Source organism: Gossypium arboreum, chromosome 4 (genome assembly GCF_025698485.1).
Source record: "Gossypium arboreum isolate Shixiya-1 chromosome 4, ASM2569848v2, whole genome shotgun sequence".
In the NCBI taxonomy this organism is placed as follows: domain Eukaryota; kingdom Viridiplantae; phylum Streptophyta; class Magnoliopsida; order Malvales; family Malvaceae; genus Gossypium; species Gossypium arboreum.
In genome coordinates, this window is record NC_069073.1 from 573,247 (window position 1) to 599,141 (window position 25,895).

The following is a 25,895-nucleotide window of genomic DNA, read 5'->3' on the forward strand; positions in this document are numbered from 1 at the left end:
TCTCTAGATTGGTAAGGTATTTTGGGTTGCTGCTTGAATGAGCGAGTGCATCAGTGTAGCAGTTCCCTTCTTGAAATACATGTCTCAGTTTGCTACAGGGGAAGGTCACCAATATAGTCTTGCAATTGATGACCAAAGTAAGCAAAGACAAATCTGAAAAAGTAGTAGAAATAATAGAAATAACAGAAGTTGTATCGATTTCAACATGTTGGATCTGGTACTGTAACACCCCCACGCCCGAAACCGTCACCGGAGTCAAGCTTGAGGTGTTACTAAACTTATCTTACCTTTTAAACAACTCTAAACCACTTATTTTAATTTTTGGAATAAACTATTTTTCTGCGTCATGGTTGTTTAAAAATTCATTTCTCGAGTTTCAAAACTCAAAATTTAGACCCGTAAATTTTTCCTGAAACTAGACTCATATATCTATCTACTAATTTTTTTCTAGAATTTTTGACTTGGCAAATTAGTACAGTTTATTAGTTAAAGTTTCCCCTATTTCAAAACTCAACTACACTGACCTCTTCTTACTACGAGCCATGTTTCTTCCTGTAAACAATTCATATGACTAAGCCGTCTGTTTCTCTCAAAACTAGATTCAACAAGGATTCTAACCATATAAATTACACCTTCTAATTAGTTTTTTTACAATTTATTGTGAATTTCCAAAGTTGAAACAGGGGATCCAGAAATCACTCTGACCCTGTTTCACTAAAACTCAGATATCTCATAAAATATAATACCTTTACCTGTTTTGCTTATTCCATAAGAAAATATACATAATAAGCTTTAATTTCATATATTATTCATCTTCAAACTATTTTCTACAATTTTAGTGATTTTCAAAGTTACATCATTTCATTACTTGGATCTGTTTTTAGGTTACTTTCACATTTTCATAATTTTCATGTAATAATCATCAATCAATCATACATATTAATAAATATATATATCATCGGCTATTTTATTAGCTAATCACTAGCAAGTATTTACACATCATTCATTGTTTATATTATACCAAAAGTAGCTAAGTTTCTATACATGCCATACCCAAAACAAAACGTCTAGTTATACCGAGTTATTTCTTTGATAGTGTGATCGGCCTCCGGCGTTTCCTTCGATCCCGAGTGACTAGATAAGTACTATAAGAAGAAGAAAATAAAGAGATTAAGCACTAGGCTTAGTAAGCTTACAAGCAAATAAATCACAACATTCAACATAATGGATAATTATGCATAATATCATCTAACATCATAAATTTCTTTACTTCTCAATTTCTATCTTCTTCTTTATTCCCTTACCTTCTTTCTTACGACCTTTCCTTTTCATAAGTATAATCTACTTTTCCTTTGCTGTTAATTCACTGTAATTTAACTCGTATCCTGACCCGTTGAACCACTCGGAATACTAAGGATACTAGGGTCGTTCCTGTCTATCAATATCCTGCTAATGCCATGTCTTTGACATGGACTTACATGAATTATTCCTGTCTCCAATGCCATATATAATATGGACTTACATGGCTCAATCCTATCTTCAAAGCCATATTTCTAATATGGACTTACATGGCTCATTTACATTACGTCTGTCAACCCTAATATCCTAACATTCCTAGGGTTCAACAGGGCTTTCTAACACTTTTCCTCTGTCACTCCACCTTAAATTCGACTTTACATATTTTCATAACATAAGTATATAAATGCTGGAAATTGACAATAATAATGTAAAATAAAATAATATTGCATTTATTTACTGTAACTTACCTTGATACAAAATGTGACTAAACTTTACAATTTAGTCCTTTACTTTTCTTTTCCCGATCTACTCCCCAATTTCGTTCTTCTTGATCTATAATAGCAAATTTAACTTATTTAACATTCACATTTATTAAAACAGTCCTTGACCCAAAATTTTGCAAAATTATATTTTTACCCTAAACTTTCACATATTTGCACTTTTGCCCCAAGGCTCGTAAATTAAACTTCATCCTATTTTCTTATGTTTTATGACATGCTGATCATTTTTCCTTCTATGGCAATATCAAAATCACACTCTAACATATACTTATGACTATTGGTATTTTTTCCAATTTAAGCCCTTTTACTCGTTTTCACTTAAAACCGAGTAGCATAAGTTGTTTAACATAATTTAAAACCTTATATTCTATCATAAAACACCAAAATACACAAATTTCAGCCATGGGTATTTTTCCAAATATGAACTCTAGGCTGAATTATTGCTAGAATAAGCTTAATCAAGTTACCGGGACTCCAAAAACGTAAAGATCATTAAAAACGGGGCTTGGAATCACTTACTATGAAGCTTGAAAGTTGAAGAAACCCCAGCTATGGAGGAGAGCAAAAATCGGCAGAAACTAATTGAGAAGATGACCATTTTTATGTTATTTTTCCCTATTTAATTCATTTAATATCCAAATGACCAAATTACCCCTCCTTACTAAACTTTCAAAAATTCCTTCCATGTCCTAATTTTTGTCCATGAACTTAAAATTGGTAAAATTGTTATTTAAACCCTCCTAATTAATATTCCAAAGTAATTTCATACTAAAAACTTCTAGAATGCAAGTTTTGTAAATTATTCAATTTAGTCCCTAACCTCAACTTAAGCACTTTATGCATGGAATTTCATCACGAAATTTTCACACAATCATGCAATCATACCATGAACCTTAAAATAATAATAAAATAAATTTTTCTACTTCAGATTTGTGGTTTCGCAACCACTATTCCGTTTAGGCCCTATTTTGGGATGTTACATTTCTCCCCCCTTTTAGGGATTTTCGTCTCGAAAATCTTACCTGTGAAGAGATTTGGGTACTGTTTTCGCATAGCCTCTTTGGGTTCCCATGTAGCCTCATCTACCTCGTGTCTATTCCATAGTACTTTCACAAGTGCAATACTTTTATTTCTTAATTGCTTTACCTCTTGAGCTAGAATCTTTATCGGTTCTTCACCGTAAGTCATGTCTGGCTGAATCTCAACCTCTGTCTGAGAAATCACATGTGACGGATCTGAACGATAACGACGTAGCATAGACACATGAAATACATTATGAATCTTCTCTAACTCAATCGGCAAAGTTAACCGATATGCTAATGGTCCGACTCTCTCAATTACTTCAAACGGTCCAATAAAACGTGGACTTAGTTTGCCTTTCTTGGCAAATCTGAGAACTTTCTTCCACGGGGATACTTTCAAAAAAACTTTGTCACCAACTTAATATTCGATCTCTTTTCTTTTTAAATCTGCATCGACTTACGCACTGTCAAGTCGCTTTTAAACAATTTCGATAACTTTCACTTTTCTTCATTTCTTTAACTAGATCAACCCGTAAATCGGCTTTCTTTAAGCTCTGTCAATATAAAGGTGTACGGCATTTACGTCCATACAAAGCTTCATAAGGTGTCATCTTCAAACTTGACTGGTAACTATTATAATAGGCAAACTCTACCAATGGTAAGTATTTTTCCCAACTACCTTTAAATTCTAATACACAACATCTAAGCATATCTTCAAGTACCTGAATAACTCTCTCTAACTGACCGTCGGTTTGAGGATGGAAAGTTGTACTAAAACTCAACTTTGTGCCCAAAGCCTCTTGTAATTTCTTCTAAAACTGTGAAGTAAATCTTGGATCTCGTCGAAATGATCGATAATGGTACCCCATGTAGCGACTATCTCGAAATATACAACTCCGCCAACTTGTCAAGTGAATAATCCATACTGTTGGGATAAAATGAGCCGACTTCGTTAACTTATCAATCACAACCCATCTTGCATCTTTCTTTCTCGGTGTAAACGGTAATCCTGTCACAAAATCCATAGTAACTCAATCCTATTTCCATTTCGGAACTAGCACAGGCTGCAATAATCCTGAGGGTACCTGATGTTCGGCCTTTACCTGTTGACAAATCAAGCATCTTGAAACAAACTCTGAAATATTTCTTTTCATTCCTACCCACCAATACAATTTTTTCAAATCATTATACATTTTTGTACTGCCTGGATGAATAGATAAAGGACTGCTATGTGCTTCTTGTAAAATCTTCCGAATAAGGTCATCATTCTTTGGTACACATATTCTGTCTCTAAACATCAAACAACCATCAGAACCAATCCAGAAATCTGATTCTATGCCTGACTCACATTGAGCTCTTTTAGCTTGTAACTCATTATCATCTTTCTGAGCTTCACAAATCACTTCAAGAAATACCGGTTTAGCTCTCAATTCAGCTAAAATAGAACCATCATCTGACATGGCTAAATTGGTATTCAAAGTTCGCAATGTAAATAAAAGTTTCCTACTTAAAGCATCAGCAACTACATTTGCCTTACCTGGGTGATAATCAATCACTAACTCATAATCTTTAGGCAATTCCAACCATCTTCTTTGCCTCAAATTCAATCTTTTTGAGTCATCAAGTATTTCAAGCTTTTATGATCGGTAAATATCCGGCACCTTTCACCATACAAATAATGTCTCCAAATCTTCAATGCAAATACAATAGCAGCTAGCTCTAAATCATGTGTCGGATAATTTTTCTCATGTGGCTTCAATTGTCTAGAAGCATAAGCAATTACCTTTCCTTCCTACATGAGTACACAACCGAGCCCATTCAAGGATGCATCACTGTAAATCACAAATTTTTTACTCGGTTCCGGCTATACTAAGATAGGAGCTTCCGTCAACAATGCTTTTAACTTGTCAAAACTTTGTTGGCACTTCTCAGTCCATTCAAACTTAACATCCTTCCGTAGCAGTCTCGTCAACGGGGTAGCTATCATGGAAAATCCCTCCACAAATCGTCTATAATATCCGGCAAGACCAAGAAAACTTCTAACTTCTGATACATTTCTAGGAGGCTTCCAATCAACAATGGCTAAAATCTTGCTCGTATCAATCTTAATACCTTCACCTGAGACAATATGTCCAAGAAAACCAACTTCTCGTAACCAGAACTCACTTTTGCTGAACTTGGCATACAACTGATTATCTCTTAGAATTTGTAAAACTGTTCTCAAATGCTCTGCATGCTCAGTCTCATCATGAGAATAAATCAAAATATCATCAATGAACACAACTACAAACTTATCTAAATACGATCTGAAAATTCGATTCATTAAGTTCATGAAAATGGCAAGAGCATTAGTCAAGCCAAATGGCATCACAAGGAACTCATAATGACCATACCTAGTCTGAAAAGCAGTCTTCAAGACATCTGACTCTTTAACTCGCAACCGATAGTATCCGGATCTCAAATCTATCTTGGAAAACACAGTAGCTCCCTTCAATTGATCAAACAAATCATCAATTCTAGGCAATGGATACTTGTTCTTTACTGTTACCTTGTTAAGTTGCCGATAATCTATGCATAATCTCATCGATCCGTCTTTCTTTTTCACAAATAGCACTGGTGCACCCCATGGTGAACTACTGGGTCTTACCAAGCCTTTATCTGTTAATTCCTGCAACTAAGCTTTCAATTCTTTCAATTCCAACGGAGCCATTCTATAAGGAGCAATAGAAATGGGCGTGGTACCTGGAATCAACTCAATACCAAACTCAACTTCTCTAACAGGAGGCAAACCTGGTAGTTCTTCCGGAAACACATCGGGAAACTCACATACCATAGGCACTGATTCAATTTTCAATTCTGGATCTTTAGTGTTTAACACAAAAGCAAGATAAGCTTCATACCCTTTTCTCAAACATTTCTGAGCAGACATAACAGAAATTATGGGAAATAAACTATCTGACTCTTCTGAATTAACCTGAAGAATTTCACCATTTTCACACTTCAACTCAATGAATTTCTTTCCACAATTCACTATCACATCATGTGTAGTCAACCAATCCATACCAAGAATCACATCATACTCATCAAATGGCAATAGCATGAGATCAGCCGGAAAACAGTAGCCTCTAATCATTAAAGGACAATTTCTACATACTTTATCTACTAATACATGCTTGCCTAATGGATTCGATACTTTAATCACAAATTCTGTAGATTCTATAGGCATACTTATACTAGGCATCAATTTCATACAAACATAAGAATGAGTCGAACCCGGATCAATCAGAGCAATGACATTAATATCATGTAGAGAAAATGTACCCGTAATCACATCGGGGGAGGATGCCTCTTCGCGTGCACGAATAGCATAAGTCCTTGCAGGGCTCTAACATCCGGTCTCACAGTAGAATCTCTAAAGGTACCTGTTACTTGCTCCTACTCCGGTTGCCTCGTGAATCGCCTCTAGTAGGAGCATTTAGGATCTAGCATTCGTGTTACTTCTCGGCTAGCCACTACGGACATTCTCGTACAAAATGATCTGGAGCACCACATTTATAGCAAACATTTTCACCGCCCGACAAGGACCATAATGAAGTCTACCACACCGTGGACACCACGATCTACCACATCGACATTACCTACACTCGTAGTCGAGGTGGTCTGAGCCTTCAAATCCTTAAATCTGCTACCTCTATTCTGACTAGATTGTCCTGCCGAAAAGCTAGATCTGGTAGAAAACTCTTTGGGCCTCTTGGATGTAGCCTGAAATGATCTGCTCATCTGTCTCTTCTTTGTATCTTGTGTCTCTATCTCAACTTTGCCTTTTCTTTTTAACAGCTCATCTGCCTTACAGGCTCTCTCAACTAAAATAACGAACTCTTTTATTTCTAGGACACCCACTGACAGTCGGATATCATCATTTAACCCATCCTCAAACCTTTTACACATGATAGCCTCTGTAGACACACATTCTCGAGCATATTTACTAAGCCTGACAAATTCGCGCTCATAATCGGTCACTGTCATAGTACCTTGTTTCAATTCCAAGAATTCCTTTCTCTTCTGGTCAATAAACCTCTGACTGATGTACTTTTTACTAAATTCCTCCTGAAAGAAATCCCAAGTGACCCTCTCCTTTGGTACAACTGATACAAGTGTCTTTCACCAGTAGTAGGCTGAGTCTCTAAGAAGTGATACTACACATTTCATACATTCCTCGGGTGTACAAGATAATTCGTCAAAGACTCGATAGTATTTTCTAACCAAAATTCGCTTCTTTCGCATCATCATCTTTTGTTACTCGGAACTCTTACGCCCTTGTTTCTGATTCTATCAACTGGTGGCTTTTCTCTTACCCTTGCACAGAATCGGGAAGCTTGAGCTACATAGGTAGCACGAGAATCATGAGGGGTGGAGGTCTAATCTACGGATTCGTCTGAACGAACTCGGCAAACAAATCATTCAAAGCTCGGAAGAGAGCTTCTCGAGTCACTCCTCCCGATCAACTATTCTGGCCTATTCTCGATGGCGCGCCTTCTACAGTAGGAGCAGTAGCATTACTTTCAACATCATCATCACCAGCTCGTCCGGGATCTATTACTATAAAACAAAATATTTAAAAATAAATAGAGTCGTCACACTATCAAAATACAAGTATGGCATGTATAGCTAGACTTTTCTCACACTAACATTCCGAGAACCGACTAAACCTGCTCTGATACCAATAATGTAACACCCCCATGCTCGAAACCGTCACCGGAGTCAAGCTTGAGGTGTTACTAAACTTATCTTACCTTTTAAACAACTCTAAACCACTTATTTTAATTTTTGGAATAAACTATTTTTCTGCGTCATGGTTACTTAAAAATTCATTTCTCGAGTTTCAAAACTCAAAATTTAGATCCGTAAATTTTTCCTGAAACTAGACTCATATATCTATCTACTAATTTTTTTCTAGAATTTTTGACTTGGCCAATTAGTATAGTTTATTAGTTAAAGTTTCCCCTATTTCAAAACTCAACTACACTGACCTCTTCTTACTACGAGCCATGTTTCTTCCTGTAAACAATTCATATGACTAAGCTGTTTATTTCTCTCAAAACTAGATTCAACAAGGATTCTAACCATATAAATTACACCTTCTAATTAGTTTTTTTACAATTTATTGTGAATTTCCAAAGTTGAAACAGGGGATCCAGAAATCGCTCTAACCCTGTTTCACTAAAACTCAGATATCTCATAAAATATAATACCTTTACCTGTTTTGCTTATTCCATAAGAAAATATACATAATAAGCTTTAATTTCATATATTATTCATCTTCAAACTATTTTTCTACAATTTTAGTGATTTTTCAAAGTTACGTCATTTCATTACTTGAATCTTTTTAGGTTACTTTCACATTTTCATAATTTTCATGTAATAATCATCAATCAATCATACATATTAATAAATATATATATCATCGGCTATTTTATTAGCTAATCACTAGCAAGTATTTACACATCATTCATTATTCATATTATACCAAAAGTAGCTAAGTTTCTATACATGCCATACCCAAAACAAAGCGTCTAGTTATCTTAGAGTTATTTCTTTGATAGTGTGATCGGCCTCCGGCGTTTCCTTCGATCCCGAGTGACTAGATAAGTACTATAAGAAGAAGAAAATAAAGAGATTAAGCACTAGGCTTAGTAAGCTTACAAGCAAATAAATCACAACATTCAACATAATGGATAATTATGCATAATATCATCTAACATCATAAATTTCTTTACTTCTCAATTTCTATCTTCTTCTTTATTCCCTTACCTTCTTTCTTACGACCTTTCCTTTTCATAAGTATAATCTACTTTTCCTTTGCTGTTAATTCACTGTAATTTAACTCGTATCCTGACCCGTTGAACCACTCGGAATACTAAGGATACTAGGTCGTTCTGTCTATCAATATCTCGCCAATGCCATGTCTTTGACATGGACTTACATGAATTATTCTGTCTCCAATGCCATATATAATATGGACTTACATGGCTCAATCCTATCTCCAAAGCCATATTTCTAATATGGACTTACATGGCTCATTTCTGTTCTGTCCTGTCAACCCTAATATCCTAACATTCTTAGGGTTCAACCGAGACTTTCTAACACTTTTCCTCTGTCACTCCACCTTAAATTCGACTTTACATATTTTCATAACATAAGTATATAAATGCTGGGAATTAACAATAATAATGTAAAATAAAAGAATATTGCATTTATTTACTGTAACTTACCTTGATACAAAATGTGACTAAACTTTACAATTTAGTCCTTTACTTTTCTTTTCCCGATCTACTCCCAATTTCGTTCTTCTTGATCTATAATAGCAAATTTAACTTATTTAATATTCACATTTATTAAAACAGTCCTTGACCCAAAATTTTGCAAAATTATATTTTACCCTAAACTTTCACATATTTGCACTTTTGCCCCAAGGCTCGTAAATTAAACTTCATCCTATTTTCTTATGTTTTATGACATGCTGATCATTTTTCCTTCTATGGCAATATCAAAATCACACTCTAACATATACTTATGACTATTGGTATTTTTTCCAATTTAAGCCCTTTTACTCGTTTTCACTTAAAACCGAGTAGCATAAGTTGTTTAACATAATTTAAAACCTCATATTCTATCATAAAACACCAAAATACACAAATTTCAGCCATGGGTATTTTTCCAAATATGAACTCTAGGCTGAATTATTGCTAGAATAAGCTTAATCAAGTTAAGGGACTCCAAAACGTAAAGATCATTAAAAGCGGGCTTGGAATCACTTACTATGAAGCTTGAAAGTTGAAGAAACCCTAGCTATGGAGGAGAGCAAAATCGGCAGAAACTAATTGAGAAGATGACCATTTTGTGTTATTTTTCCTATTTAATTCATTTAATATCCAAATGACCAAATTACCCTCCTTACTAAACTTTCAAAATTCCTTCCATGTCCTAATTTTTGTCCATGAACTTAAAATTGGTCAAATTGTTATTTAAACCCTCCTAATTAATATTCCAAAGTAATTTCATACTAAAACTTCTAGAATGCAAGTTTTGTAAATTATTCAATTTAGTCCCTAACCTCAACTTAAGCACTTTATGCATGGAATTTCATCACGAAATTTTCACACAATCATGCAATCATACCATGAACCTTAAAATAATAATAAAATAAATTTTTCTACTTCAGATTTGTGGTTTCACAACCACTATTCCGTTTAGGCCCTATTTTGGGATGTTACAGGTACTCTAAGTATAGTATATTTATTATGTATACTTGTATTTTTTGAACAAAAAAGGCAACTTAGTGAAATGAAAGATGAAGTTCATCTTCTTCCATAGTCCAAGTTAATAAAAAAAGAATGAAAACTCCAAGTTTGAAAGCAAACATTCAGCCATCCAGTTATCTAAGGTAATCAAACAATTTCTTTGTAATTTTTATAAATTTATGTTTCAAAATATAGGCATTGTCGATGTTAGTCGGAAATTCTTTTAAGTATTGGAGCAACTTCAATGTCGTGACTTGCTGGGCAGTCCACTAACTCCTTCACTGGTTTAATTTAAGTCGTTTCCTGCACACTACATCAACTTATTGAACTTGATTATGCTTAAATTGGTCTAATTGGTCAAGAAACATCATAAAAAGACTCATTTTATTCAATCAAAGATGACTAATATATAATTCATAAAACGACTAAACTGACATAAAAATGCTTGATTACAAGCTCCTTAAATATCGAAAAGAACCTAATTTTCCATAGTAAATTATAACAAATTAGGAATCTATTGTCCCCTCTGGGACCACATCACAGACCCTCTGCGTGGCCAATGTATTTTCTAGGGGTAGTTTAACCCAAATGAGTTGTCAAATACTTGCAACCATCGTCTCTTCAGGTTAACATTTGTCTTTACTCAAAAAACTTTGAAATAATGTTTATTGTATTAATGAACTCAACTGGTTGCTTGTAGGTCCTTCAAGCATAACAACTCCTCCTATCGTTCTCTGCTTGTTTGTCGAAGGCGACATCTTAGTGCGCACCACTCAAGACACTGTTCTCATTACCAACTGAGGTGAGAAGGTTTTGCAGCTTTGCGTTTTAAGAGTAATAAAATAAAATATTAAGTGTTTTTAATAATTTTTTTAATATATTTTTTTAAAAATTAATTAATTACTAACTGACATACATACGTCATATTAACGTCTACTAATTACGTCAACAAAGTTAAAAAAAACTTTCAAAGTCCAAAGATATCATTATGCCATTTAAGAACAAGAGTTAAAAACTAACCCTGGTTAAGTCATTATATAGCAAAATTCATTAAAAAAAGGTTGGCAGAATTAATGAGTAGTGCTATATAAAACCAATCCCTTACTTTCCCAATTTTCTTTTTATTTCATTTCCATTTCTTTTGGTGTCCTAAAAAGAAAGAAAATTCCTTTAGGTCCTCAAGGGGCTTTGACTGTACCCTTCCGATTCTTGCTTGCTTCAGGCTCAAAATTGCTTCGCCTCAAAGATATTTTCCTTAGAAAGGTATATTTTTCTACAACTTTTTTGTTTCCATAATTACAAAAGAACATTTTTTTAAATAATTTTTGTAGACTGTTCGTTGGAATTTATAAAATCTAGGGTTTTCAGTTTCTACCGGCTCGAATTCGAAAGGCTAAATTTTGACTGTTAGGCAGCTTGTCGAAATCTCGTTTAACTGTAGATCCATGGAGTCATGGAAAGTTAAACTTTAGTCTTCATTGTCCTTCCCTGTAGTTGGAATTTCAGCAGTGTTTCTGTTTTTGGTTATTCACTATGACTTAAAGTTCATCTCGTTGTTTTGTTTATAAGTAATGAAATGCTGATGACAGCGTGTGTCAGCGTTCCTTTTCTTTTTTCCTTTTAAATTAATTCATGTAGCTGTTACTCGTGAGTCTTGACTCTTGAAGCTGTTACTCGTGAGTTTTACTATTTAGCGTTATTTGGGTAGTATTTGTAGTTTTCAAACTTGAGAAATTTGCATTTTAGGTTTTAGGCTGTTTAAAAGAAAAAAATACTGATGGAATTATGCGGCGGCCTTGTTGCATGGTGATTATGTGTTTGATGCCCTTAAGATTGAGAGATTGTGTTTGCCCTCGGTATCCTCTAGATGAAATAGTATTGTTAAGTTAGACTCTGAGTAAGTGAGGTGCAAAGGTCAAGAATCTGTAATATGATGGTATTGTAATTGTTCTTCGTAACAAGTCGGTGAAGTTGCAATCTGTCTCAAAGATATTGAAGTGTTAGTTCTCATATATGTTGTGCACATTACAATTATGATGGAAAATTATTAATGCTGCGTGCTTCTTGATTTTTGTGCCCATTTATTTCTAATCAGAACTAGGTGAGGGACACTAGAGGAAGGGAAAAACATACAATTATTTTATATTATATATTTTTGTATCAAATGGTAACTGATGTTATCAAGTTCATGAGATGGATGGTTCACTGAGTATTTCGTTTTTTCCAATATTTTGTAAGCCTTGTTTGCTCTATTGTTTCGTAGTTATTGATAAAAACAATGCATGATGCAAAGGTCAGGTATGTAAAATAAAATCTCTCTCATAGATGGTAAGAGTTGTCTGGATAGCAAAATCTAAGCTTGTCTGGTTGATGCATATGGGTGGGGTCACCATAAAACTTGGTATATGGTATGTGCCTACATGGTCAATGTCTTTTGGGTGGCTTAAAACTGCTTGTCCATGGATGGTTAAGCGTTTACTGATAGTTCGTTTTTCCAATGTTCTGTAAGCTTTATTATGGAGCTCAATATTGTTGCATAATTATCAATAAAAACAATGTGTGATGCAAACATTTGGTCAGGTTTGCAAAGTGAAAAGCTCTCTCATAGATGGTAGGAGTTGTCTGGATAGCAAAGCCTAAGTTTGTCTGGTTGATGCATATAGGTTGTCACGATAAAATTTGTAAAACTCGGTATGTGCCTACCATGGTCAATGTCATTTGGGTGGCTTAAAACTGCTTGTCCATGTTTCAACTGGTGTCTGGTGCTGGGTGAAGTCTTTGATCAATAATTCTGGTTCTTTTCTTGTTGCATAACCAGTTTCTCAGATGTTCCCAAAAAAAAAAAAAAAAAAAAAAAAAAACTTTTATAGGTTCCACATACCTGGAATTACATATTGGTCAGGGTTCATGTGTTAAGCAATTAGATGGTAGTTGCATCTTTTCTTATGTATAAAAATAACGATGGAGCTTTGGCTTTGTTGACAGTTAATCATATTCATATGACATCCATCTTCCCCTCCTTATTTATGGTACCTAATTTTGTCAAGTTGGTTGAGTTCCTGTTTGTGAGTGTAAGATGAATTGTTCACTAATGTTATCCTTGCCCTGTAGGACTTTCTGTATAAAAAGACATTCTTGTGGTTGAGTTTGGTTCACTTAAAACTTTTTTGTGCTCTAGGGATGGAGAGGGAACACATACTAAATGCACCATGACGTAATTTCTTGGAAGGATATCTTATATTACTAATTATTATAGGTCAAGTTGTGTCGGATTGAAACCACTTGAGATGAAAATGGAATGTGTTTGTGTTTTTTGTATAAAAGACATTCTTGTGGTTGTGTTTAATTCACTTTAAGCTTACTTGTGCTCAAGGGATGGAGAGATAACACATACTAAATGTACCTTGACATGATTTCTTGGAAGGATATCTTATATTACTAATTATTATAGGTCAAATTGCGTTGGATTGAAACCACTTGAAATGAAAATGGAATGTGCTTGCACTTTTTAAGGAATACTAGATATGGCATTACTTTTATAATTTTAGAAAGTAATATGAAAAATTTGTATTGCAGTTATTTTCTACATACACATTGCTGCATTAGATATGCATTTGGAGTGATATTGGAATTTTGTAAGAATTTGCAATCATGCTTCTGTTGAAATAATGGTGAAAACTGTTTCTTATTTAGGTAAGATTGTGTGTCAGATAAAGAAATATACAATCTCTGTTTAGTAATATGGACTTCTCTATAAAGAAACCAAAACTCGAAGTTTCAAAAAAAAAGATGTCTTGTTCGTTTTTAGCAAAGCATATGCTAATAGAATATTATCCAATTAATGCATTTATTTCTCAGTTAGTTTTCTAAATCAGAGGTGTATTTTTATTAAGAGAGTTTTTCTTCCTTTGAATCAGGCTTCAGAAGCTTGGATTTGTTACCTCTGTCTTAAGGCATGAAAGAGCCTTAAGATACAAGTTGTGGGTTTTGGAGCTTTTTCATATTCATAATATCTAGGTGAGGAAGAAACACGTTAAAGTACATCAGAATTATGGAGTGTAACAAAGATGAGGCACTCAGGGCAAAGGAAATTGCCGAAAGGAAGGTTACAGAGAAGGATTACGCTGGAGCTAAAAAGTTCGCTTTGAAGGCTCAGAATTTGTATCCTGGGCTTGATGGTGTTACTCAGATGTTGACAACACTAGATGTGTATATTTCTGCAGAGAATAAAGTAAGTGGGGAGGCAGATTGGTATGGTGTGCTAGGGTTGAACCCATCTGCAGATGATGAGCTTGTGAGAAAACAATACAGAAAGCTGGCTCTTATACTTCACCCAGATAAAAACAAATCGGTAGGTGCAGATGGTGCTTTTAAGCTTGTTTCTGAGGCCTGGGGCTTATTATCAGATAGGGCTAAGAGGTTGGCATATAACCAGAAGATAAATTTTAGGGGAACTCAACAGAAATTTCCTGTACAGAGTGGGCTTTCATCAGTGCCACCTAGGGCAAATGGCTCTCACAGTTCTAGTTCTAACCTTGCGTCAAATGCTAGGACTCGGAACAGTAATAGCCAAGTTGGTCAAACCTCATTTGCTTCTAATAAAAAGCCTGCTACCTTTTGGACTGTTTGCAATAGATGCAAGACACAGTATGAATACCTCAGGATTTACCTGAATCAAACACTTCTATGCCCTAATTGTAATGAGGCCTTTTTGGCTTTAGAAAAGGCACCTCCCCCAAATGTTTACAGGTCATCAAATTGGTCCGCACAACAGCAGTCTTCAGGGAATCATGCTGGAAATGATAATTTATTTAACCATGGAACAAATTCTTCCAGTTCTCAGAATTCAGTACATGGTGGAAGTTCGTGGAAGAGTCAAGAGAGAGTGAAAAGGGAGCATGAAGAAGCTCTTAAAGCAGAGAAACTCGTGAAGAAGAGAAAAGATGATATTCGCGGTAATGGTTATGTAGGTAACATGGCAACTCAAACAGCCATGGGAAATGTACCTGGCTCAGGGAACACATTTGAATCTAGGGGTGTTTTCGAAAAAGGAAGTATCTATGGGTACTCTGGAAATTATAACAAGCCCATCACTGAGAGAGAATTGTCATTGTTTGAAATTCGAAACATGCTGATTCACAAGGCACAGACTGTTATTCGTAATAAGCTTAAGGAGTGGAGATCAGCAACTGAAGTCAGAACTGCTGACAAAGTTAAAGTGAAGGTCAGAGAGAAAGAAAATAGGAAACAGAGGAGCATGGCAAATGGAGATGGACATGATACCAATAACGAATATCATGGCAAGCAGTCTCTTCCTGCCTCTTCTCCTGATGAATCAGATGCGGGGACTGCATCATTAACAATAAATGTTCCAGATCCTGATTTCCACAATTTTGACTTGGATCGAAGTGAAAATTCTTTTGAAGAAGACCAGGTCTGGGCTGCGTATGACAATGATGATGGAATGCCCCGATTCTATGCTCGAATTCACAAGGTGATCTCGTTAAAGCCTTTTAAGATGAAAATTAGTTGGCTTAATTCAAGAAGCAACAGTGAATTTGGTTTTCTAGACTGGATAGGCTCTGGTTTCTCCAAAACTTGTGGGGAGTTCAGAAGTGGCAGACATGAAATAAGTGAAACATTAAATTATTTCTCCCACAAGGTTCAGTGGACAAAAGGTACACGTGGAGTAATTAGAATATTTCCTAGGAAGGGGGATGTCTGGGCTCTTTACAGGAACTGGTCGCCGGATTGGAATGAACATACCCCGAATGAAGTGATACACAAATATGACATGGTGGAAGTGCTTGATGATTATAATGGGGAACAAGGAGTCTCTGTGGTCCCTCTAGTTAAGGTTACTGGTTTTACTACAGTTTTTCATAAGCATATGGACCCCAAGGAAGTCAGGAGGATTCCTAGAGGGGAGATGTTTCGCTTTTCACATCAGGTTCCTAATTACTTGCTTACTGGCCGAGAAGCTCATAATGCTCCAATGGGATGTCGTGAGTTAGACCCAGCAGCCACCCCTTTGGAGCTACTTGAAGTAATTAATGAAGCCAAGGAGACATCTGTGGAAGATAATTCTCTGAAATCTGATAAAGAGTCCTTAAAGAGTGCAAGAGAACTTGCGGCAGATGGACGGGGGGAAACAACTGATGAAAATGCCCGGGAAGGGTAGTTTGTAGAGAAATAGCGAACAAGCCAAGGATGATTAACTAATGGTGCTTGCCCAGAGGACCATAGGATGCTGATGTGTAGATGATGCTGAAAAAGCTTAAAAGAATCGGAATATGAAGATGCTGACTGCACCAACCTGGTGAGTTTTTGATATTTTTGTAAGCTTGTGGAACTGTAGAAATTGCTTCTTTTTGTTGTGCCATAGTTGGATCCAAGTGAGGTCCATGCTTTTGTTTTTACTTACTATGGTAAAAGCTTAATATAGAACACTCGAAATTAATAGGATTTACTTCTTGAACTGCTGCTTATTGTTTACATTTAACATTATGTTTGGAAAGGAAAAGGAAGTAAAAAGAGAGCAAAGCTATGAAAAATAAATTATTAGTAACATAGTATTTCTCAATTAATTTTAATAATTTTCTCTAAAAGTGAAAAGGAAAGGAAAGCATTAATTATAATTAAATTTTACTACTATAATTTTTTATAGAAACTATTTATAAAAAGTTGGTAAAAAGATATTTTATTGTTTAAAATTTTGTTTGATTTTATTTTATTTTATCAAAGGATACTCAATTTCACTTTCTTTTGTCTAAATTTTAAAGTTTATCTAAACAAAAGAAGGATAATTTTTTTCACTTTCTTTTCTCTCTTTTCTTATACTCGAATCTGGGACAATTTTTTTCACTTCGCTTGTTTTGGTATCATGGGTTGCGGATTAAAGTTTATGACCAATACACATAGAATCACTCAATGAAGTCAACTGATTAAATTTAACTCATTTAATTGGATTGATTCGATTCATGGAACAAAGAGAGGAAGTCTATTTAGTTGAAGTATTGATGGTTCAGCGAAAGCATTTTAATAATTTAGAGTTAGTATGATGAATATTGTAATATTAAAGGATAAGAATGTATAGTGTTTAAATCTCTTAGGACTTTTGTCTTGTAAATGGATACTAATTTTAATTGTTGATGTAATTTAAACTATATCATTGTTAGATTTAAGAGAGCTCAACTATAAATATAGGTTTTCTTCCTCATTTGTAATTCCTTAGTTGTATTTCATTCAAAGTAATCAAATACTTTTGAGAGTATTTATTCAAATACTTGGTGTGTATTGCTTTTTTGTGTTATTTTTTGTTTGTTCATTGTTTTTTTTTTGTTTGAAAGTTAGCTTCCACTAAGTTTTGGTGCTTTAGAGAATTTTTTTGTGAATTCTCGTTTTTTTGAGTGTTAAGTTGATTTAGATGAATTTGAAATAAAATTATTACTTAAGGTCGTGTAGTTTGTCAAATTAAAATTCTAATTCCGTAACACTTGCGTGTGGTAATCTTTTATCTTAATACTTGATAATTTTAAAGGGTATGAAAATAAACACATAAATATATCAAAATATCCTTTAAAATATATATCAAAATATATAACAAATTAGTAATGTATCAAAATTTATACATATACAAAGTATAATATAAATGCATATTTTATTAGATGTAGTCACCGGTTACCACTTTCGACCATCATCAGGCCCTCTTGATCAAGAAAGGTGCTTTGGTTATATTGCCTCCTTAAGACGGGGCAATTTGTTTATTTATTTATGTTTCCATGCTTATTTATTATTGGTATTTAGAGTTTGTGGTTTCTTTCAAATATTCTTAAAAGTTTTAATTCATGTATTTTTTAACGTATAACGTGTTTTATCATTATATCCAATATTTAGTGTAAAAGCAGTATAGAATTCTTAACTTAAGTTAGTATTTTGTTGAACTATTATTCTATCAAATTTTATTAACTTATTATGACATCGTTCAATGAGATTAGTTAGTGTACTTTATGAATGATAATATAAAATTTTAAATAATAACTTTTGAAAAATGTAGTAAATTTTAATTAAATTATTGCTTTTTTTTTAAGTGTGAAGTTGGAATTATGTACTTGGAATCATAACTTACATATCATTTATTTTACTTTCAAGTTCATGCTTGTTTATAGAGAGTGAATTATTTTCATCTTTTAATTTTGAAATAGTTTTCTTAATTTTTGAAACTATTAATTCAAATTCCAACCCAAATTCATCATAGGCATCTTGCAAATCATCAAAAGAATAAAAATTTGAAATAGATGAGTTAGAAGTTGCCTTAGAACCATTGATGGCTAAAAGACATAGGTTGGCTACTTCTTGATCTTCATCATCAAATGAGTCCTCATCACTCCAAGCAACAATATAGACCTTGTGTTTTTGTTTGCTAGACCTCTTTTTCTTTCATTGAGGACAATCAAACTTGATGTGTCCCGATTTCTTGCATTCATAGCAAATAATGGGATCTTTCTCCTTGGTAGATTCAAGCTTCAATGCCTCCATCTTTTGGAATCTTCTTCCTTTATTGGACTTCATGAACCTGTTGAATATCTTTTTGTCTTTATGAACCTCTTCACTTGATTCACTATCTTCAGTTGTGGTGGATTTTAGAGCAACACCAACATTCTTTTTCATAGCTTTTTTCTTCTTCAGACCCTTTGTTGAGTTTCATCTCATATGTAAGCAAAGAACCGAAAAGGTCATCCAATGTCAATGTTTCTAACTTCTTTGCTTCTTCAATTGCGGTCACCTTGGCTTCCCATGATTGAGATAAGCTTCAAAGCATAATCCTTACCACATCTTCATTTGGATAAGTCTTCCCATAGGACTTCAATCCATTTATGATGATTGTAAATCGATCAGACATCTTCTTAATATCCTCTTCGACCTTCATCTTGAAAGTTTTGTAGTTGAGTGTAAGGATTCCAACTTTTGACTTATTCACTTAGCTAGTGACTTCATGGGTGACTTCAAGCTCGTCCCATATCTCATTGGTGTTTGAACAAGATGAAACTCTATTATACTCATCCAGGCCAAGTGCACAAAATAGAATGTGCATTGCCTTAGCAATGAGTTGAATGTTTCTCCTATCTTCCTCATCTCATTCCTTCTTGCTTTTTGGAACTAAAAGCTTTCTTTTTTGTTTGGATGGATTGAAGGGTCATCCATAATAATGTCTCATACAGCAAGATTATTTGCTTGGATGAACAACATCATTATTGTCTTCCAATAGGAATAGTTAGTGTCATTAAAATAAGGGGGTTTAGAGATAGACTGAGCCTCACTAAATAAAATTGACCCGAAAATAGATGTCATTGATGTAGAATGAGTTAATTATCGTTTGAGCTTCTCCAAGGATATTCTATTGGTTGTTAAACAATCTTTAAAAACTAGCTTTGATACCAATTGTTAACTTGAAAGATCAACTCAAAATCACCAATAGAGGGTGAATTGGTTTCTTAAAGATTTTGTGGTTGTTAAGAAAAAAATAAAGTCAATGAATACTTTGATTTATAGTGGTTTGACCCCAATTGCCTACTCTTCACTAATTTGATAACCTTTGAGGGCAATATTTAACCTTACAATCTCCCTTAAGATTTTTACCCAAAATCTTAAGATTGCAACTCCCTTAAGGTATCTACCCAAACCTTACGATTCAACCCTCTCAAAGAGTAAATAGCAAACTAAAAAGTAATTCTTACAAGATTAAAATGTTTGCCAAATAAGCACAAATAAACAAGAATATACTTGAGCTAAAGAATAACAATGAATGTCACAGGTGTGTATACGAAAAGTATGAAAGAATTAAGCACTGAGGTTGTATTGATTGAACTTTTGGCTTGATGATCTCTCTTTTTCGTTATAGGACCTTTGGAAGATGGTATTTATACCCTCTAATTCATTTCCAACCATTGTGGTTGTTGGAAACATAAATAGAGCCGTTAGGATGAAATACCATATCATTAAATTCACCTACAACAAAAGGTATCAATACTTTTTTCTACAGGTATCGATACTATTAGCATCTAATGTCTAATTCAGTGACCGTTAAAGTTAGTTTACAAAGATACCAAAGACAATTTATCGATATATGGTAAAATGTATCAATACATTTTGAAAAGGTATCGATGCTTTTTGTAATTGATTGAAAATATAATGTCAATTTGGTATCGATTTTAGAATGGGTGTCGATATTTTGAAAACTATCGATACTTGGCCAAAAAGTATCGATACTTTTTGGCCAAGAGTAATACTGACTTGTTTAAAAACAGTTTTAACATGATTGAAAAATGTTTAACTCAATTGAAACTATTTTAACTTGATTTTATCATTTTTTCAATTTTGTTCTACGTTAACTTTTATTCAGAAACACTTTAATTTGTTATATTAAAACATATTATCAAATAAAACTTGGTTTGACAAAAAGAATGACTCCCAAAAGATAGAGACATAAATGTGACTTGTATTATTCACCTGTGACATTCACAATGTGGCATACCTTAATCTTGAGTGTATGATGGACTATGTATGCGTGACTCGTATACTTTTATGTAAGTAAAAGCCTGAGTTTAAATAGATAAGGAATCAAAAGTTGGTGCAATTGTTGTACAACTTCCACAGTATGTAGCATTATTCATAATAGTAAAACTCATATCCCAACTAATGGGTAAATGATATCCTCTCATCGATATTACATGATAAATAAAAAGTAAACATGGTCACAGATTGTTTGTCATTGTGATAAATGACTTAACTATTATTTGATAGTAATTGACTTTTCATGAAGGAAGATGTAATGGTTACCATGAGATAATCTAATATAACAGTGGAAGAACAAATTTATCTTAAAGAGATTAAGGATATCCTGTAAGGGTAACACATTGATGAGAAGTTCATTGGACGAGCACTGATTAAGTAGCTTTCGTAATGGTATGTAACAGGGGAGAGCTCAATCACGATACTATTGTAAAATGACTTCATAACTAAATAAGTTTATAATTAATAGGTGAAAAGTTAGAACTCAATTATAAAGTATTTGAACCCTAATTACATATCTCTAATTAGTCCCTCCGTTAGCTCGTTGAAACCATAAATGAATCGAATGCAGAACCAAATGAACATAAATGGATTGAAATGATGAAGTTAGAGAAATAGGTCACATTCACAGATAAGTGTGTTTTCTCACTGAGTATAAAAATGACTTGAGAATTAATTTAAGTTTTAGAATTATTATTTAATTGATTAAATAATTGAAGTTCAAAAAGAAATTAAAGTATTAAGCCATTATAAATCCATTGAATATGCAGATTAAATATATTTCCTCATAGATTTTTACGATAAAATTGTAATGACTTTAACGAAATTAAAATTTGGTTTTGAAAATATATTAATTTGAAAATTAACTTATCTAATTAAATTAATTAAATAAATAATATTTATTTTGGGAAATAGAAAACATGTATTGGGTTGATTAAATTATAAATTGTTAAGTTAAAAGTTCAATAAACATATATAATTGGATCAAATACAGGAAATGCCAGAATCCCCTCATCTTAATAAGGGGACAACATCCCTAGTATTATTTACTAAGGTGAGCTGCTCACCCACTCTACTTAGAGTAAAATATTATTTTCTATTAAATAAATATTGTTTGTGTTTTACTAATTCAACTAGGATTATCTATCTCTCCCTATAAATAGATGACACTAGTAGAGCTATTGGTAAGAGTTTTAACAGAAGTTTCAAATATTATTATTCTGTCAAAAAGTAGTGAGAATTTATTTTCTAAGAATAAATTCTATTTTCTGGTAATTATAATTCAATCAGTTTCTATTAAGAGAGCATTACTTTCCTATCAAAAGTAATAAATTGTTACTAGTTCTATGTTTGGTTTATGATTGTTCGAGCCCATACTCGAAGTAATTTGTGGTACGAGAATAGCGGAGAAGGTCATTTGGTTGAAAGCTAAGAGCGTCTAGGATCCGTCTCGCTCAAAGCACATTTACTTTTCGGGAAAATTTTATTACTATAAACATCACAAACAGACTTGGTTTTTAAAATTTTAATTTTCCGCTATGATTGAAAACTGTTTTTTCTAAATCAGATTTTTCCAATAATGTAAACATTGAAACAAAATTTCTAAAATTATAATATAGCTCACCTCATGACATAGAGACCCCTGTCTTAAGACATAATGATGAAAATTTATAAGAGTTTCAAATTGAGTTCTAAGTTGGTATCTAACCTCATTTAAGCATTAAATGATTATATTGTGATTGTAATATGTTTATATGATCTAAATATATAGAATGTTATGTATGTTTAATATGAATTGTTCCGGCAATGAATGTAATGTTTTATACTCAAATCTAACTATTGAGCCAGGTGTAGAGTGTTATAGGCCCACCATGACTTAACTAGTTGTTTCTCCCCAACAAGACATATGTATAATAAGACCTACACAAAGGCATATAAATCTTTCACGGTTGACTGAAAGAAGAAAAGAAACCTTTTCATACTCAAAAACCTTACTAAGATTAGGGGTGAGTTCATTTTGATTCAATTGAGTTTTCTAGATTTTTGAATTGATAATGATAATTTAGTTCAATTTTTTAGATATTCCTAAAAATTATTTTCATGTAAATAAAAAAATCAATAACTCTTATACAATATCTTTTCGAAAAATATTTTATACAAAAATTTTAAGTTATTTTCACTATTTTAAAATTGAAATTATTATAAATGACATAAAATTAGAATTCAGTTTGGTTTGATTTGCTCCGATTCGAATAATCACGATTGTTTAATTTGTATTCTAAAAAATGTCAAAATCCTCGATTCAGATTGGTTTTTGATTTTCTTACTCAACCTTAACCAAGACCTCTTCAAAACCTTTTATCATTCTTTAGAGCCTTTTGAACGACCTTGTACAACTCTCGATAACATCATGTGAACCATCTGTAATTTTCATAACCTCGTTGTGTATCAACAAATACTTATCATTTAAGAACTTAATTAAAACATTATTTATAGTTCAAAAACTCAATTAAAAAAAATTTGAAATTTAAAAACCAATTTTAATTTTTTTTAAGGATAAAGCAACATTTAATCCCTGAATTTGACAATTTTTCTCAACTCAATCACTGAACTTTTTTTTGGGTCCCAATTTTGATTATTGTAATAGTATGATACACTGAAATTGTGTCATGTCATTACTTAAAAATTTATAATTTCTTCTAAAAATTTTAGAAAAAGATGTGACACGATTATAAAGTGTCGACATCAAAATTAAGAAAACTTACTAAATTTAGGTACTAATATGAAAAAAAAAATTATCAAAAACTTTGCATTATATTTTTCTGGAATCCGAAAGAAAAGGCAGTCCATTTTCTAGTCGGCAACCACAAATCTGAAAGCAATAAATGTAACAAAAAGTTCAAAACTGGCATCTCCTAATACAACTTCCTGCTACCCAACCATAAATGAGGTTGGCCTCCTAGTAGATGGACTCATAAAGGAGCCGACATTTTCCTCCCTACCTAGCAAGGGGTATTTAAAATATATTTTTTAATAAATTTAAGGTAAATTATAAAAATAGTTATTTTTATTTTTTTAATTATATTTTATCGTTTTATTACAAAATGATTACTTTATTATTAAGTTCTATTACCTTCCTAATAGCGGTCCCACATGGTAGTCTAAATGGGTTTTAAATGTTAACTTGTATTTTCTACGTGATCGTCTAAATTAAATTTATTTAATTAAAAACTTATTTTTATCATAGTAATTAGATATCCAAGTTGGCATTTAAAACCCATTTGGACTGCCACGTAGGACTACCATTAGGGAGGTAACGGAACTTAACGGTAGAGTAACCACTTTGTAATAAAACAATAACGTAAGTGACTAAAATGTAATCTGAGACAAACAAAAATAACTATTTTTATAGTTTACCTGCGTCCTCCTGCATTGATAACAATGTTTATACCAAATAAACTAAAACTCAATTGACTTTTTAAAGTAGTTATATGTTAGGTATACATTTATTGCAAAGTTGTAAATAAAACTATCTATTACATTTATTGCAAAGTTGTAAATAAAACTATCTATTTTTATATTTAATTTAATTATTATGAATATAATATCTTAATTAAATTTAAAATGTACCTTAAGAATGTTGTTTTAATAAAATCTCTTTAATTCCATCAAAGTACTTGAAATCTAAAATAAATCCTAACAATGAAATAAAATATGTGAAGTTTTTAATGACCTCATTAATCCATGATAAGTACAAAATGGGTAACTGTTTTTAACACCATAAAATCGGTTTGCAACTCAATCAATTTAACTCTTATTTTCGGATTGGTATCTCAATTTCTCTAATTTTATTACGAAAATATTAATTTTGATTGATGAAAAAAAATTTTAGATCCCATCAAATTAAGCAAGCGGTAATGAAATTCAAAAATAAAATTAATTTTTAGTACTCAACTTTAGAAATATGAATTTCGAGGATAATTGATATTGTCAAACATTATAAAAATAAAAATAAAATAAATGAAAATAAATAATGTAAAAAATAAAAATGAAATAAAAAGAAAATTTTCTTTCTTTTACAAAATTTATATAACATGAGGGTTTATTATTGGTAGAATTTTTTAAGTGATATAATTTTTTTGTAAAATAAGTTCAACTTTAAAAATACTTGTTTAGACACATCTTAAAGGGAAAAAAATGACAAGATGGGATGAGCTGAGCCTTAAAAATTAGTAATAATTAAAAACAAGATAAATTATATCGCAAGTTACTTTAAAATATCATTATTATTATTTTGATTATTTTAATTTTTTTGTTAATTTGGTCACTTTAATAATTAAGATAATTATTTAAATTGGTCATTATTATTAAAAATTTAATTAATCCATTAACAGATTGTTGATGTGTCATTTTTGTTTACTTTTGACTAAAGTTAAGAACTCAAAAATATATTTTTTTTTGTTTATTTGCAACTTGTAAGTTTTCTTTTGTTCTTCTTTTCGTTTGTTGTTTTTTGGGAAAAGTAACAGATAAAAGCGAGGATATTTTTGATTTATTTGTTTGACCTATAGTTTTACAATGAGTATTGTTTTCATAGTATTTATTTGAACACAATGATTTGTGGTTGGATTCGGTTATATGCTTTTCAAAAATCCTTAACAATTTTTTTAAAATCCAATTTTAATACGATAAGTTTTTCTATATGAAAACTTTTTTTTCCTTTAATTCTTAAAATTTTAAAATTGGATTATGTTTTGTTTCTTTGTGTGTGTTTGGTTTATTAACAAATATGGTTTTGTTACGTGTTCAACTTTATTGATAAAAACAATAATTCCCCAAATAATGGTTTTTTATATAAATAATTCTTATCTTTTTCTTTTTCTAGTAAGTATGTTATCATTATTGGGTACTGAACATTAATAATGAAATAATGATTTTAAGGGTACTCAAGTGAAGATTTTAAGGTTTTCTTTAAAGGAATTTCTGAGTGTTTTCTTTTATTTTTTCGTTTGGATGTTTTCTTTGAAAAATGTTAAGAGAAAACCAATAAAAGAAAGAAAGAAAAAACAGTGATAAGGTTATACGAGTAAGAAACTAGAATACGAGGTGGTTTGAACAAGTCAAACAATTAAGTCAAAATTATCGTCATTTCCCTTTTTTAATTTTCCAAAAAAAACAAACAGCAAGAAGGGGAATAGAAA

At 32.4% G+C, this 25,895-nt stretch overlaps 1 protein-coding gene across 2 annotated transcripts; it reads left to right on the top strand.

The window, feature by feature from the left end:
• The first annotated feature begins 11,183 nt into the window (after positions 1-11,183).
• On the top strand, positions 11,184-16,600 carry LOC108460664 (uncharacterized). Of its 2 annotated transcripts, none has more exons than XM_017760249.2 (2): positions 11,184-11,385; positions 14,040-16,600. In XM_017760249.2, exon 2 carries the CDS (start codon positions 14,174-14,176, stop codon positions 16,301-16,303), a length of 2,130 nt encoding a protein of 709 aa, XP_017615738.1. In that variant the 5' UTR covers positions 11,184-11,385; positions 14,040-14,173; the 3' UTR covers positions 16,304-16,600. The 2 variants fall into 2 exon arrangements, with proteins under 2 accessions (XP_017615738.1, XP_052883126.1); XM_053027166.1 differs by lacking the exon at positions 11,184-11,385 and adding an exon at positions 11,426-11,798.
• Positions 16,601-25,895: the final 9,295 nt, after the last annotated feature.

Coding starts and splice junctions, on each gene's coding strand:
- LOC108460664 (XM_017760249.2), top strand. CDS start 14,174: ATGGAGTGTAACAAAGATGAGGCACTCAGGGCAAAGGAAATTGCCGAA.